The 16,745-nt window shown below is 44.0% G+C and overlaps 1 protein-coding gene across 3 annotated transcripts in view; it reads left to right on the top strand.

Annotated features, from left to right (window-relative positions):
• Window positions 1-16,745, top strand: part of ZZEF1 (zinc finger ZZ-type and EF-hand domain containing 1) — a 3,309,810-nt gene that overhangs the window by 208,640 nt on the left and 3,084,425 nt on the right. For all 3 annotated transcript variants that reach the window (XM_069614719.1, XM_069614718.1, XM_069614717.1), the window contains exon 5: window positions 4,520-4,719. In XM_069614719.1, the coding sequence (XP_069470820.1) occupies window positions 4,520-4,719 (200 nt within the window). The remainder of the gene's footprint in view (window positions 1-4,519; window positions 4,720-16,745) is intronic.

The following is a 16,745-nucleotide window of genomic DNA, read 5'->3' as shown; positions in this document are numbered from 1 at the left end:
CAGCCTACGACTTTCTGAGGTTGCTAGGCCTCATGGCATCCTGCATATTCCTCGTGCCGGAGGCTCGCCTGAGAATGAGATCCCTCCAGTGGGCACTGAGAACTCAGTGGTCACAGTTCTCAGGAAGGATGACAGATCTCCTTCGGATCCCGGTCAAAGTAGCCCGAGACCTTCAGTGGTGGGCCTGTCGGGAGAACATCCTGAAAGGAGAAATGTTTTGGCAACCATGGCCGGAGATAACAGTAGTCACGGATGCCTCACTCACGGGGTGGGGAGCTCACGCCAACGACTTGACCATCAGCGGTCGTTGGTCTCCATCGGAGTCCAGACTACATATCAACCTGTTGGAGCTGAGAGCCATCAGACTAGCGCTGAAGGCTTTTCTGCCGTCTGTACGGGGAAGAAACGTCCTAATAATGACGGACAATACAGTGGCCATGCACTACCTCAACAAAAGAGGAGGCGTAGGCTCACTACCACTGTGCAGAGAGGCGATGCAGCTCTGGTTTTGGGCAATTCAGGAAGGAATCTCTCTATCGGCAATTCACCTAGCCGGAGAGAAGAACTTGACAGCGGACGCTCTGAGCAGGCAGAGCACAGTCTCTCACGAGTGGGAGATAGCTCAGGAAGTCCTTCAAGAGATCTTCGCCCTTTGGGGAACCCCTCAAGTGGATCTGTTCGCCACCAGTATCAACAGGAAGTGCGACAGATTTTGCTCAAGGGAATTTCCCCCGAGAGGAGCTCTAGGAGATGCGTTCGTAGTGGACTGGGAGTTCCCACTTCTGTACGCGTTCCCTCCGGTCCCTGTCATTCCTCAAATGATCAGGAGGTTGAGAAGGTTTCGGAAGACCATGATCCTAATTGCCCCGGATTGGGCCAGGAGAACGTGGTACCCGGACCTTCTAGACATGTCCATCTGCCCTCCAATTCGACTGCCATACAGAGAGGATCTTCTCTCGCAGAAGGAAGGTCAGGTTCTCCATCCAGCCATCAAGACCCTCAACCTTCACGCTTGGTGTCTGAAAGGTTGAGGTACAAGGATTGGGACCTTCCGGATGATGTTATGGAGGTGTTGCTTTCGGCCAGAAGGCCGGCAACTAAAACTCTATACCGCTGCCGTTGGAACAAATTTTGCAGCTGGTGCAGAGAAAAGAATATTGAACCCTTTTCTTGTGGTACACCTATGGTGTTGTCATTCTTACTTTACCTGGCTAATTCAGGCCTACAGGTTGGCACAATTAAGGGCTATCTCGCAGCGCTATCAATCTTTAAGCGCACTGCAGAGGAGCCTTCATACTTCAAAATTCCATTGGTAATACAATACCTAAAAGGATTAACTAATGTTTATCCCCCGAAACCTTTTCAAGTTCCCTTATGGGATTTAAACCTAATTTTAAACTTCCTAAAGGGTGCCCCTTTTGAACCACTACACTCTTGTTCATTGAAGCTTCTCACCCTCAAAACTGTTTTGCTAATAGCATTGACATCTGCTAGAAGGGTTAGCGAGTTGCAAGCCTTATCGTGTAAACCTCCACATACAATCTTTTACAAGGACAAAGTTGTTCTTCAGGTGAAGCCTAACTTCCTCCCGAAGGTAGTCTCGGAGTTTCACATCACTCAGAAGATTATATTACCTTCTTTCTACCCTCCTCCTCATCCGGGGAAGGAGGAAGAGAGACTGCACAGGCTGGACCCTAAGCGAGCCTTGAGCTTCTATATCAGCAGATTGGCTAAGATCAGACAAGCAGACCAACTCTTTGTAGGTTATGCAGGACATAAGTTGGGCCTTCCAATAACAAAACAAACCATCTCCAGATGGATTATTTTAGCCATTCTGGAGTGCTACAAATTGGCAGGAAAGGAGCCTCCTCAAAATCTAAGGGCTCATTCTACCAGGGGTATCGCAACATCCTCAGCCCTTCAAAGAGGGGTGCCAATTCGAGATATATGTGCGGCTGCCACATGGTCGTCCGCACATACATTTACCAAATTCTATAGCCTGGATTCCTCCTCTAGTCAAGAAACTAGATTCGGCAAGGCTGTGTTACACTCTGTCCATTCTGGAAGGGTAACATAACTTTTATTACTCCCGCCTCCAGTCACAATACCACTGCTATGGGAGTCTATCTAAGATAAGGAATACGTCGGAGGACACAATCCCTTCGAAGAACTAGTTACTCTTACCTTGTAACGTTCTTTCGATGGGATGTTCCTCCGACGTATTCCTTATCGACCCTCCCATCCATCCCCGCAGTATGACTTCCTGTGGGTTTGCAGCCTATGCTCCTTCAAGGTGATTAGTCTAATCCAAAAACATTACTGGGGACTACAAAACGGAACTGAGCAACGGACGCTGCGCGCGGCCTTTATAGGCAGGATGACGTCGACGTCGGCACGGAGGCCGTCGAGGGTCATCGACTCGGCGATCATCGACGCGCAGCGCCCTCTGGCGAAAAAATTTTCCGAGGCCAGCAAAGCTGAAGGATTTCTATCTAAGATAAGGAATACGTCGGAGGAACATCCCATCGAAAGAACGTTACAAGGTAAGAGTAACTAGTTCTTCTATTGGCTTGCAGTTCATTGTGCCATAGTGCAACAGGGTTTTTCTTTCCTTTCACTTTAATTCAACAGGGGCATGTTTTACTTATTCCCTTCAGTTCTATATTCAATACATGCATTTTTGCTTATTTACTCTCATTCAGTGTTCAATAAGTACATCTTTGCTTAGTTCATTTAATTCGATGTTCCAAAAATGCTGCTTTGCTTGTTTAATTAAATTTGATATTTAATAAACACAACTGTGCTTCTTTCATTGTTAGGTATTCAGCTAAGGCAATTTTGCTTCTTTCATTCAATGGATGTAACTTTATTGCTTTCATTCATTCCAGTATTCAATAAAGACAACTTTGCTTCTTTACCTAGAACGCTACTACGTGTACGGTCTTGCATAGTGCCCCAGTGTGTAGTGTCTCAGACATTACTCCGGACTTGCAGCTTCTCCCCCTTCGCGGGAAGCTTGATCGCCGGGCGCTTCAAGCAGCCTGCTCCGGCTTTCGTGCTCAGCGTTGGCCCCGCTCCTCGGCAGCACCTTCCGTGGGCTCTCCGTCCTGCACCGTCACTCCAGCCGGGCTCACATCTCGGTTAGTGTTTCAGCATCTCAGCCTTACTCGCTCCTGCATGGCTGCTTCTGCTGTCTTTCTCTTTTCTGTCTTCTTTCCACTGCAGTAAAATTCCACCTCTTATACCCTGTGGTCCGGTGATGGGCTGCAGGTGTTCTCCATTAAAGGCTGCCTGCTTCTCATTACAAGGACGTGCCTGATCTCTGATCTTCTTCGCCCCAGTACCAAAGTGGTGAGAGTACGTGTTGTCCATTACACTCAGTTGCCTCTTCCTCAGCTCAGTACTAGAGGGTGAAATGTATGTACTGTTCATAACCCTCAGTTGTTTCTTCCTCTTCTCAATAAGGTTATGTATCCTAAGAGAGGAAATTCAGACGAAAGGTCTTATAATTACCCAGAAAGTTCAGGGGATGGTTAGGCTGGTTATCACGATGTAAAGGGGGATACTGGACTTTGTCCCAAGATATCTCATCTACAGTCTTTTCCCCCTTTGTCTAACATGATTGGGTTGAGAATGCCTCCTGCCCTCCTCTGGGACAATGGAACACGGTGAAAGAAATCCCATAACTGCTTCTGGGATAGGGGTTTCCTTCCGCAAGGAGGATGTGGAATACTGTACCTTACCTAAAGGTATCCCATAGTTAATCCCCAAGGACCCTTTATCCAGGTGATCCTCGCTTGTCCACCTCCAGGGGCGGAATCCAAAAGCGATGGCCTTTCCCTGGCCACCTGCATAGAGGATCCAGGGGGAGTAGATGTAGGAATACCCCCAGGTTTCTCACAGTAAGCATCTTTTATCATTTTTGCACAGTTGCTCCTGTGTATATATTGTATCAAAAGATACTATTTTACTTGTGATGCTTATGAATCAAATATGCATACAGCAATACTTGGCTATATTATAATTTGTAGTTGCAGTTATTTCACAGATTGTTTTTGGAGATGGGTACTGTATGAATTGCATTTATATACTACGATTATAAACAGAATGTATGTATGAGGGAAACCTGCAAGCAACTGGATGTTACACCAACTGTTGAAACCGTATACTTCAACATTGAAAACTAGGATTCACAACTTGAGGGGTTAGACCTCTGCTTGAATTCTTTGTTTCTAACTTACTTTTATAAATGTACATTATGTGCATTTTAAACGTCATCTTCCTATAGCAAATAGTCAACATTGAAGTTCTGAAACAAGTGCAAATCAATTTATGAAAGATTAGGAAGGATCATAATTCCACCTGAAGTCAGCCAGAAAACATGGCAAAATTGTTTTTATTTTTTGCTTAAGGTATAACTTGCTTTTGTCCATGAAGAAACATGTCAAACATGAATAGTTTTGGGAGGCTTATTATTCATTCCACAGCAATGTGTTAAACGTATCCTTTCTTCCCACAGTTTGAAAATGAAACCAGATGTTGTATTGCGGCACCTCTCCATTGCAGTGGCATCTGGTGACCAGAGCTATATGCCTCAGCAGGTCGGAGTAGCAGTTGGAAGAAATCCAAGCAATCTACAGGAGGTTCGAGATGTTAACATACCCAGCAATATGACTGGCTATGTGACCCTGTTGGAAAATGCCAACATTAATCAGCTATGTAAGTAAATGCATAATATCACAGATGGCCTCAAGAATACACCAAACTCCCAGATGTAGTTCACAGGTTTTTGTTAATCAGAAAAGTGCCTAATGGCCGTCCCTCTCTTTAACCTACGGATGGGTAGCCCCACCCGACCCCAGGTGGGTGCTAGTGATCAGTACCCCTATTAACTAAAAGCTATCTTAACTTCTTGTGAGGGCCTATGCTAGTGAATTGCATACTTATGGCCAGCTCCACTGTTTTTAAATATTGCTGTTAAATAATTCATTTTTATTAATAGTTATGAACTACTATTCATTTATTTTAAATCTGCTCAGAACTGTTAAGTTCCACAGCAATCAGTTGTTAGCTTTGTTAGCTACTATTTAGTCCTGAAATTGTGAAATTGACTTTAGCAGTGCTCCGTGACTTATTACTTTAGCCCTGCTTATTGCGAACTGCAACTCCCAATGCTCTTGTAGTTTTTCAGGCCCCTTATCTTGCTCACCAGGTGCATGAGCGCTGGCGCATGTGGAACCAGCTGGTCTGTGCTGGTCCTTGTCATTTGTGGAGTTGCTCATCTTTTTATCGGTTTACATTCCCTTGACTGCCAATTCCATGCTACAGGGGTAGGTAACCGATTATTCTCACCTGAACCATCTATAGAGGAGCCTATAATCCTAGAGGAGACGACAATAGCACTTTTGCCTATAGTCTCTATATCCAACTCTGTGACATGCTGTTTTAACATTGCTGCCGATACTTCTAACAATTGTGTATTTCCAGGAAATATGTAGAGACATTCATGCTTTTTGATTTCTTTTCCGTACTGCCGCATGAAATAGACTTTAATTTGTTTGCGGGCCAGTTTACTGACAAAACCAGATTCCTGATGTTTTATAGCCCGGTGTAGTATTTCTTTGATATGATATGGCATTTATAACGCGCCTATACACAAGTGTTTCCCCGTCGGGTGTGTGTAAGCACTGACACGCCAGTCCTAACCAGCTGATACAAGTCTGCGTGCAGGGCATACTAGTACAGTCTTACGGACTTTGTTCCATTTTAGGGTGTGTGTGATCCACGTGTATTAAGGAGATTGTATCTTTTTGGCTCACGTCCTGTTTGAGGTGATTTTTGCTTAATAAACATGGCTAAAGTAGTTTTTGTGAGTATAATGGAGAAATTAAGGTTAAAATAGTACTTCTCAACACACAATCTCTGGATAAACATGCTACAAATGTAAAAGATCACATAGTAGATCATGAAGTCGACATTATGTGTCTCAGTGAGACGTGGCTGAAAATGTCTAGTGGGCCGAATATTGAACTTGCTACTCCAACAGAGTTTGTAAATCAGAATCGAGAACATAATATGGGAGATGCAGTGGCAATTCAAGCCAGAGAGGAATTGGGTTTCTTTCAAACACCAGTTTCACTTACGGATTGTGAAGCAGAAATGTTGAAAACACCTACCCACAAATAACTGTTAATATTTTAGTACTCTACCGTCCTCCTAAAGACACACTGTCGTTCTATGAGGAAATGTCAACCATTCTGGGTGACATACATTTTTCTTTTATACATTTTTCATTAAACTTTTTTCTTTTTTTTCTTTTCCAACAAACGAAACAGCATACAGACATGCATAACCGCATACAATGTAATCTGTATCAAACTATGCCAGTTGGTTTCCCTTGACCCCACCCCCAGCCTACTCCACCTACATTTACCAAAATCACATTGCAACTTAGTAACCTCGTCAAGTACCATAACCTCTGTACCAGCTATATTCCTGCCTGTTCTTCCCCATCTGTTTCCCGGTGCCCTGGGATAGGTACATCCGATACCATCTGTGTCCAAGCGTTCAGGTCCGCACTACTCATCTGGCTGACATGAATAAGCCTTTTAGATCTACCATCGTACTGGGAGATTTTAATAGGTGGCGAGGGATTACTCTGGACCCTGATGCTACGAGTCTGGAGCAATTGTTCAAGTCTTTTGGCTTTCAGTCACTTGTAAAACAATCAGCTCATTTGAAGGGAAACATTCTGGACTGTGTGATGGTCAGAAGCCTTTCAGCTACACTGTTTGAAGTAACGCCATGCCCATGGGCCGATCACTTCTTTGTTAGTTTGGAATGCGTACTTCTGTCTATACTGATACAGAAACAGAATGTACAAAAAAAGGTGGTGAGCAGAAATGTAAAGAAAATTAGTGACAACGACTTGGAATGTTGTATGAAGACATTAATGACATTTACGTCTAATGACGAAGCACCAACTTCACTGGCATCTAAATATAGTCTGGCTTTGACCGATATGTTAGACCGTACAGCCCCACTTAGGTTGAAAACTGTTAGAGAATATACGAACAATCAAAAATGGTTCTCACCTACCTTAATGAGGTAAACAGGAAAAACTGAGAGCAGAAAGGATATGGTAGACAAATCCCATCCCTGAAAACAGATTCCTGGAAAGCATTGGATAGGATTTATGGAAGGGAAATCTGTGAGGCCAAACATAATTTATTATGTGTCGGGCTGAGTCTTGAAAGTATCTGCAGGTGCTGTTGATCCCTGGCAGACCCTCAAATGGGTGATGCACTTATTATTCCACAGCTGAGCACACCACATCCCCTGGGGAAAGGGGAAGTGGAGAAAATAAAAAAGAAACCTTTTCCTTCACTGCCCTCAGTAAAATATGTAGCAGAAAATAAAAAGAACAATAATTCATGTTATGCACAACATTTCACCACTATCTTCCTGAAAGCACAAACCAAGTATGTAAAAAGTGTACCTGTTTTTTCCACTGCTGACTGCCTAGCGGAAGAATCTTATATTCAGTCATTGGACTGGATTGTGCAGTATTTAAATGTTCTTGAAAGTGCATGTTCACCCTTTTTACCTATACACTTTCTTCCCAACCACTACAAAGTTCCATGCCTTTCTTGTGCTCACTTTCTTCTTCCTTTATTTTCAGCCAAATGAGTCCAAAGTCTTGGACTCCTTTTGTAACCCTTTTGTTTACAGTTTTAACTTAGTTTGGTAACTTAACTTGTGACCAGTCTTTTATGGATTAACACCTCTGAATGACTTGCTCTTATATTCAACAAACCTTCAGTTGTTGAAGTCCGCTGAGTCCAGTCCGGCACTCTCCTGTCTCCACATACAGGGGGTAAATGTCGCCGTGCAACCCACGTGTTAAAAAGTAATGAAACTGACTTGCTAAGTCTTCCGCGCTACTGCTCAGTTAAGAGTTCCTGTGACAAAGAAAAGCAGACCGAAAAAATGCTCTGCGTGACCAGCGTTAATAAGAATGGAAACTGACTATTTTATCTCCTGGGCTCCTGCTCTGACAAAAGTCAAAGCGGTCTTGAAATGACACGCTCGGCAGCTGTAATCCCTGCTGATACTCAGCGCAAGTTGAAACAAGCTATTTGCCTCATCGAATGCGCAACAGAGAAAAATAAACCGAAAATGCTTGGTAATACTGCAAACCACGTAAAGGAAAACGCAGCGACACATTTTAAAGTCATTCACTGGCAGACAATTGTTAATTCACTTTCTTCTGACAATTAACCAATTCTTATTAGATCTAATTTAACTTTTAAAAAGAAACTGAAGAGAAACTCTCACATATGTTATTTGATCTTTAGTTGCCAGTTCACTTAGTTTAGAAATTGTAGACTACACAGGCTTCTTTGTTTGAACTCCTACTGTAAATACAGTCTTCCTTCAGAACATAACTTGACTGGGCCCAAGGCTAAGGCCTCAACTTGGGAGCTTCCTGGATCCTGACCTTCTCAGCTGGACAAAGGACAATGCACAATGCACGACAGTTGAAAATGTCCTCCAACTGACCTTGTGAATAACCCACCCAATCAGATCACCGGATTAAACCTCCATTTTGGTTTGGGCAAATGTTCACACACTAAATAACTTGGTTAAGGCCAACTCTGTAAAAGAAAGAAAGAAACACAATGGGCCTCATTATAGGTTTGCCGGTCCGGCAACTACGGTACTGGTAAGCATGCCGGTACAGTAGTTCCCAGACCGGCAAACTACGAGTTGTGCTCGCGGGTGCCAGGCACCCGCGATCACAGCATGTCGGATGCACAGTTATAAACTGTGCCGGTGCATCCGACCTCCCCTTTCCCATTTAGCCCTATGGGGCTGAATTGGAATGGGGGGCATCTTTTTTCTGGCGCCCGCAAATGGGCAATTACCGGGTCCGGCAGGGCCGTAATGACCCGATAATTGCCCATTTGCAGGTGCCGGGAAAAAATTGCAAGTTTGGTGGCAGCCTGCCGGTTTTACCGGCAAGGCTACCGCCAAACGTGTAATTAGGCCCAATGTTCAGCTTCTAATGTTAATTTTGGCCAAAACCCATAAACAATTAATTGTCTAAAGTATCACTTCAGCAGAGAACCCTGACATTATGACACCCAGATAATGAACTCTAATAATAGCACTAAACCTTTGGCAATATTCAAAGAATTGGAAAAACCTAAAGTCCAATTAAATCCCTTTATTCCCACTAAAGAAGACTGCATTGCAGTCAAAAAAGCTTTTGCTAATAAACTACAGATGGCTCAAATCAAAATTGCAGAAAGTCGTACGAAAATAAAAAGGAAAAATAAGTAACCCCAAAGGGAGAAACCTGTAAGTATTGCCAGATCTTCTTTCACATTTCGGAAAGGTAGATGTATCTAGTATGGTTCTTAAACTTAAGACTAGGAGACCTAGATCGTGCCCAGGCGATGTCTTTCCTGTAAAGGTCATACTGGACAAGGCTGAGATCTTTGCGCCTTTTCTAGTGCGCTTTACTAATGTATCTTTTCAACATAAGGAAGTTCCGGACTGCTGTAAAAGGGTGGTGGTTACCCTGCTGTCCAAAAACCCAGGACAAGACTGCAGAAATTATTACAACTTGAGAGACCTATTACAAACATACCATTCTTGCTTAAAATCATCGATAAAATGGCAGCCATACAGCTGCAAGAGTCTCTAAAGTACTTCATCAAAAACAGTCGGGGTTTAGGGCCCACCACAGTACCGAAAGTGACTTAATAGGGGGTTGCTGTTTGTACTCTTGTTCAGAGGAGAATTGCCTAGCATTTCGGTGCTGGACTACCCCAGGGCAGGACAAAGACTGATATGTTTTGGATATTTCTCTTCTGTGAAAGATAGTGAGCTAAAGACTCTGGGCACGGCTCTCGTAACCAGGACTGATGTCTGGCAGAGAGACTCCCAGGACCCCCCTTGTTATTTTAATAGATCTCCAGACAGGAATGTTGGCTATCATGGACAAGAGTAAATCGGAGCTGCTGATGCTTTTGGATTTATCAGTAGCCTTTTATCTGCTGAACCATGATTTGTTAATAAAAAGGCTTGTAGAGGTAGGGCACTGCTCAGAAGCGGTTATTAAATGGATGGACACCTTCCTCAGGAATAGGATGTCCAACATCCATTGGGGGGGGGGGTGAGAGCTTTGAGCCAGAATGTATTGGCTGTTGGGTAACGCAGGGGACCTGTCCTTCCCCTCTGTGATCTATTGGACGAGCTGGGCACCCGCTTTACTAACTATGCGGATGATACCCTGCTCGTCATGGAATTAAGCAGGGATTACAGCAAGGATTCAGAGGAGGTTTCCTTCATCTATGAATCAATCAAGGCATGGAGGCAGGAAACAGATTGTGTATTAATGGATCCAAGACCGAGTTCCTCATATTTGGGTTTACACAATCACGAGCAAAACTGAACACAGAATATGCAGGCCCCTAGATTGAACAACACCAGACCCATACCTCCACGAAAGTTAAAACATTAGGCATTACGCTTGAACCTTCTTTAAGTTCAAAAGCTCAAACCAGTAGTTTTGTGAATAAAGCACAATACCATCTATAGCTGCACCAGTTAAACCGTTTGTTTCTCAGGCTAATTGCATTACCTTAAGAGTAGTGCTCATGCCAGGATTAGACTATTGTAATGCTATCTTGGCGGGAGCACATAAGAGATGCATTCATAGCATTCAGGTACTGCAAAACGATGCAGTCCGCCTCGCAAAAAGCATCCCTAGACATGATCCAATCACTGAAAACAGAAGAGATTTACATTGGTTGGCTTTTGAGGAGAGGATTAGTTTTAGAATCAGCCCCATTTCCCACAAGTGCCTATATGGTTCAGCTCCGGTATACCTCCGGGATAGTGACCAACTGCAGCAGTCTGCTAGGACTACAAGGTCCAGTGATACCATGCTTCTTTGCTGCCCCCGTATTAGACGAGTCAGAGGTGGCGGTCGTTCTTTTCCGGTTCAAGCAGCCGCAACATGGAACAAGCTGCCTACGGAGTTGAGGAAGATTTCAGACGTACATCTTTTTATAAAACGTCTGAAAACGATTTTGTTAAAATAAATTGTATTATAATGGTTATAGGGTCACGCTGCAATTAGAATGATTCATCGATAGATTAATTTGTATTCTCATCTTTTACGTGTATCCATCTGGGTATCACGTTGCAGCATCCCAAGGCCAAACTGAACAGTCATTTCATTTCTCAGACTAGAATGTTTTATTAAAACCAGATAAGAAAAGCACATAAGGAAAATGTTTGAAGCAAAACATTATTACAATGCATCAAGGCACTTGGACAAACCCAAGGATCACTCTTTCAAGAACATAACAGAATTTTAAAAAGGGGTATAGTTGGTGAAAGAGAAGGGGAAAACAGGAAAAGAATCTTGAATTTATGTAGAAAAGGAAAGTGGAATCAGCAAAGTTTTTTTTTTTATAGAGACGGGGATCAAATCCTAATCTCTGTGAAAAAGGTAAACAAAATACAGTTTCAATCAATAATATTTGCTTAAAGGTAAGAAGTACACCTGATAACCTCTAAAACTGTACGAAATGCCTTTGTACATAATACATGGTAAGTAAATATTCATGTGCAGGTCTGTCTGCCTACGTGTGTGCATACATCATTTCATAGGAGTACCCCTATGGGTTTGTGAGGGACTTGTACACCTTTCGGCATCTTGCCACCTGTTTGGCCAATAATTAAGCCTTCCTCAGGGTGAGTTTTAACCAGACCATAGGGAGAAGCAGACAAAGAAACCAGTCGGGACGCGTGAGTGTGTTTGGGTCAAGAGATAATAGTTTGGTTACGAAGAACTGGCCAGAAATTCGCCATTGCCCAGAAACTTACCCATTCAGTTTGTGGGGGATGTTGGGTGGGGAGTTCCAAGGGTGACCTCTTTAGTACGGTGGGCACAGTGCAGAGGCAGAGCTGCCTGCTCCAAATTCCAAACTTCTCTGTGGGGAGAAGAAATTGAGTCATATTGGGAAGTCGGAAATAACCCGTTGTCTGAAAGATACTATAGATTTTATCATGTAGGGATTTTGTGGTTCTCTCCACTACACATATCTTAATCAGAGGGGTTACGCATTAGGAGGACTGCATACCAGGTTCGTATGATGGGGTCTATTTTTCTGCATCATTGGTACTCGTGCTAGTCCAAATAGTTGGATGGAAGGAGACCTATGGGAAAACAGCATGTGGCAATTGCAAAAACGTGGTCGGTGCTATAGACAATGTGATTGTGGCTTGGTGATGAAGTTAGAGCATGCATTCATACCTCTGTAATTCCAGGATTCTTCAAAGGTGAGGTCCAGTGGACAGATGGAAGTGCAAGTTAAAGTTGCTGTTGCGTCGCGTTATTTAAATTGGGGTTGTTCATTCTTGGTAGGCGGTGAACGGACAGCTAAGGAAAATAACCATAGAAAGAGTTTTAGTGAAGCACCGCCTTTGAGGAGCTATCTAATGGGGCAAGTATTTGTGCTGATGGTCCTGTGAGATAGTGTTCAGAACGGACCCACCTTCCTGTCTACAAAAAATTCTATAGCCTTTCCTTCCAGACCTGTCTGCTTCCAGCAATCTTTTTGTGCCCGATGACTGTGGGCTCAGGCGCGTTATAAGAGAAAAAAAATAGACAAATGCCTCATCTAGCTAGACTTTCTCTGGGAGCAATCTAGGTGACCCCTAGCAGGAACCCGGGTTAGTGGCTTTTAAACACTGTGGGCACTCGCCTGGTCTTTAAAGGCCTCCTATCCCTTTCCCTGATGGTGTGCTCACTCTCTCCCTTCTTTGCTAAACTCCTCCCTTCTCTTCATCTCTCCCATTTCCCTCTCTCGCTGTCATAGCTCTCCTTCCTTTCTACTACTCTCCCCTCGTACTCTACTAATAATACCCCCCCCTCTCCACACCACTACTACTCTGCCCTCTCTACACCACTGCTGCTCCCAGCTCCACACCACTGCTACTCTCACCTCCACAATACTAATACTCACTACCTTCTTCTGGCTTCCTCCTGTTGCTTCCTCAGTCACCATTTAATTCACTCCCTACTGTCAACCTTTCCAATCTCACTCACACACCTTGTATTTACATACACACCACAGTACCACTTTCTTTCATCAACCAATACCACACCTGTTCTATAAACCGCACCACAATTCCGCCTTCTGGTCTCTTGGCCCAGCTCCACCTCCTCTGACCTTACCCGAACCACCCACACCTTCCTGTTTCCTGTAGCCCTTTTATAGTCTTCCCCTCCTTTCTCTATTGGTTCTGCCCTTCTGGTTCCTGCTGGCCAAATAACCTCTATAATTCACCTCTCAAGAGGTGTTTCAATCCGCAAAATACATGAGGTCTAACCCCTGCCCTTCTCACATGCGGGCCCACTGAAGTTTTGTCAACGGTGGCTTGCTATAGCAAATGTTCTAGCTTGTGTGAAGTTACTTGAAGTCCAAGGGATTCCAATCTTTGTCAGGGAGCTGCTCCACAGCCCTGTGTAAGCATGGTGGGCATTGCAGTGTTCTGTGTGTGCGCTAACACTTGTGACTGGCAGGGTAGCATCATGTAACAGTTTCACTTTCTCTTGATGCCCGTTGCGGTGCGTTGGTACGCGGCCTATCTCTGGAGGCTCTTGTGGGCTGTTTTCTCACTGAACCACTGCTAGGAATGCTGGTATGTTTCGTTTTTTAGAGAAATAGTGATACACTGGCCTGCATTTTACAACATTGACATGGGGTGATCAACAGTGTTACTGCTGCCAAGTACATTGTAACATAACAATGGGACAGGGGCCCTCCCAACTGCCAACTTCCCCCTCTGGGGTAGGACTGGCTCTGACTTCCACCTAAGTAGAAATGCCACCCCAGGGTGAGTGGGGGGTCCCCATTCCCTCCTGACTGGGTTGGACTACTGGCCTCGTCACAATAAAGCTTTACCTGTGCTTTTGCGTCTATAAAATGAATATTGAGCATAGTCTTGGACGAAGCCTTAGCTACACGAATAAACATCAGTCGCTCAGCCGACAGTACTGTGAAACTGGATAGAATGTGAAGCCCAATTCTGGCCCCTTCCTATTGTAAAACACTCTGCTGCACTCAAGCTAGGTTTGTGTTATAAGCGATGAAATAAATAGTAAAATGTATGTTTGAGACGTTGTTTAGTGGCAGAAGGGCACAAAATGACTTGAATTACTTTTTTGGAATGGGAAATGAGGAATGTGCTTCGACACTGCCCACAGACTGCCCTATTAAAGTGAGCCCTCCACTTTTTTTTATAAGAGTTTTTGGAGTTTGCTGGGTTTTGCACTTGACAGTTACATATGGTCCCCTAAACATATGTAACAGCAAAACAGCCTTGTTTAAATCCAAAATGCAGCAATGTGTTCTGTTTTAAGCCCATAATATAGACCTATATCTCATTATTGGTTTTTAGTGTTAGAAAGTATAGAGGTCAGTTAAGGTACTCTTTTTCTTTTTTTTTTCTATTTGTCTTTGAGTGTTTAATGTGGTAAGTAATCTACCAAAAACTATATCACCACACTGAATATGACCAGCAAAAGGCATATTATATATTTCTATGCTTTTTTCTTATTTAAATGCTTTTGACATGTGAGCTGGTGCAGTCCTATTCCTTGTGGGATTGTTGTGGATGGTCTGTCTATGTAGGGGCCTCAAAAGGCGCCCCACACCATTAGGGAGGAGGGGGGTGACACAACTCAAACCCCCTCCCTCCTGTAATTGTTTACTTGGAGCACTCCCTATGCTGTTGCCCATTTATAGGTATCTCTTTCCTGTTCCTACTCGTGGTCCTCGCAGACTTTTTTTTTTTCCATTTTCATATCCTGCTTCCATACAGCAGTTAAAAGATGACTTTTTATCCACTCTTCCCTGCAATACTTGTAGTCCTTTTTTAAGATTGTTTTCTAGAATTTGTTCACTGAGCATGTCATGGTCGGTGGGAGACTTCAGCCCAACATATGTGTACCTGGGACACTCCCCTTTTGTGTCACTGTTAATATGGCATTGTATTCTTTGAATCTTACACGCCTTTTGTATGCAATTAAACAGAATAATTTAAATGGGCATTTTGTGATTTCCTTTTCCTGCAGACATATGTTACAGCTGCTTGTCTGTGATTTCATTAATCAATAACCTTTTATTCGGCCATAAGGCTATCAAAGTACAGCAAATAAACAGTTACAATCACTCAGATTTACACCCAGTCTTCCCAAAAAGATGGGAACAATAGCTGGAACCCCAGGGCCTTTGCTAGTGTCAGCACCCATAACTCATTTAGTTCTAAGCAATTCGCATGGTGGGCAAGCTGTCCTCATCCATCGGCGATACCACAAAGCCTTTTTCCCAGTGGAATTGGATTTTATCCAGTGAGCAATGGGATACAGTGACACAATTCCCATGGGGTAAGCGTTGTTACAATGGGGAAAGGCATTAAGGACTTTTATATCACCTTCCATTTCTCCTGAATTTTAATGTAGTTTATTACCTGGGTAGCCTCTTAATGTCTTGTATGCGTTTGCTGTTAGTTTACATCCCAAGCCTACCTTCGATAAAAGTTTCAACAAGCTCCTTGCTATTGATTTTACTGTTCCCTTGTCCAAGCTATTTTAAGCAACTTTCACTATGCGGCCATAGTACAGCCCTTGTACTTCTGGGATTTTATTTACTTTTCTCATTTGTGCCTCTTGGGGAAAAACTTTTTTTTTTCAAACCTTTTTAAACCCACCATAACTTTCTTGGTGTTATTTATATCAACATTTTCGTCGGTGGAAAGGACGAACGACTAATAAAGGCCTTGATCCGACGGACCCCGTCGCACCTGGCCTTGGCCCTAACAGTAGGGAGATTGGGGGTGGACATTAGAGGATGCATTTTCCCCTTTACACTATTTTCTTGCCTGGCTGCCATTTCTTTTAACTATGGAAAACACTCCATTTAAATTCTACCCTAGTTGGAATAAGAAATTCCCCAGGGTAGACAAGCACCGGGTGTGCAATCTTTGTCTAGCTCTTCAAGTCGGAAACGCTCAGGGACCGAAAGACAAAGCGCTGGGCCCATCACGCCATGTAGGTCGAGGCTCCCATGGATGTGGAAGGGGCCTCCTGCGATGACAGAGTGGCAGTCTTTTCGGACGACGAAGGCGACGGGGAACCATTACATTCCCACGTGCTAGCCCCCGACCCCAATAGACAGGCCGGTGGCTCTATTACGGCGGCGACACCCAGTGGTGGTAGCACCCGCACTAAGCACATAGCCAAGGGCCAAGAATCGACACCAATGTCGACCAAACACCCACACATGGCGTCAAGGGAGAGGTCCACCGAATCCCTGTCCTCTGGGCACTCGAGGTCCCGATCGCCACACGGCAGGCCCCGAAAGACATTACAGACCCCGTGTCCAAACCCTCTGCCGAACATCGGAACACAAGGCTTCAGTCCGCTCCACTGCCGAATGTCGACACACCACGTCGAAAACGGCCAAAGGCACCAAAAGTTCGGGAATAACCCACTTGGTTCAAAAGCATGTCCCTGAAAGCCTCCTTAAGGCAAAGAGTTCAAAGAAACACTCATCCAAGAGTCACTCACAAGGAGAAATCTAGCACACCTCGCAGGGAAAAACACTGTTTCCCAAGAGCAAGAGACCTTAACAGAGGCCTTGAAAAACAAGGTCCAGCGT

This window comes from Ambystoma mexicanum, chromosome 9 (assembly GCF_040938575.1).
Source record: "Ambystoma mexicanum isolate Mex_15411 chromosome 9, UKY_AmexF1_1, whole genome shotgun sequence".
Classification (NCBI taxonomy): Eukaryota; Metazoa; Chordata; class Amphibia; order Caudata; family Ambystomatidae; genus Ambystoma; species Ambystoma mexicanum.
This window is presented reverse-complemented; position numbering and strand designations above follow the sequence as displayed.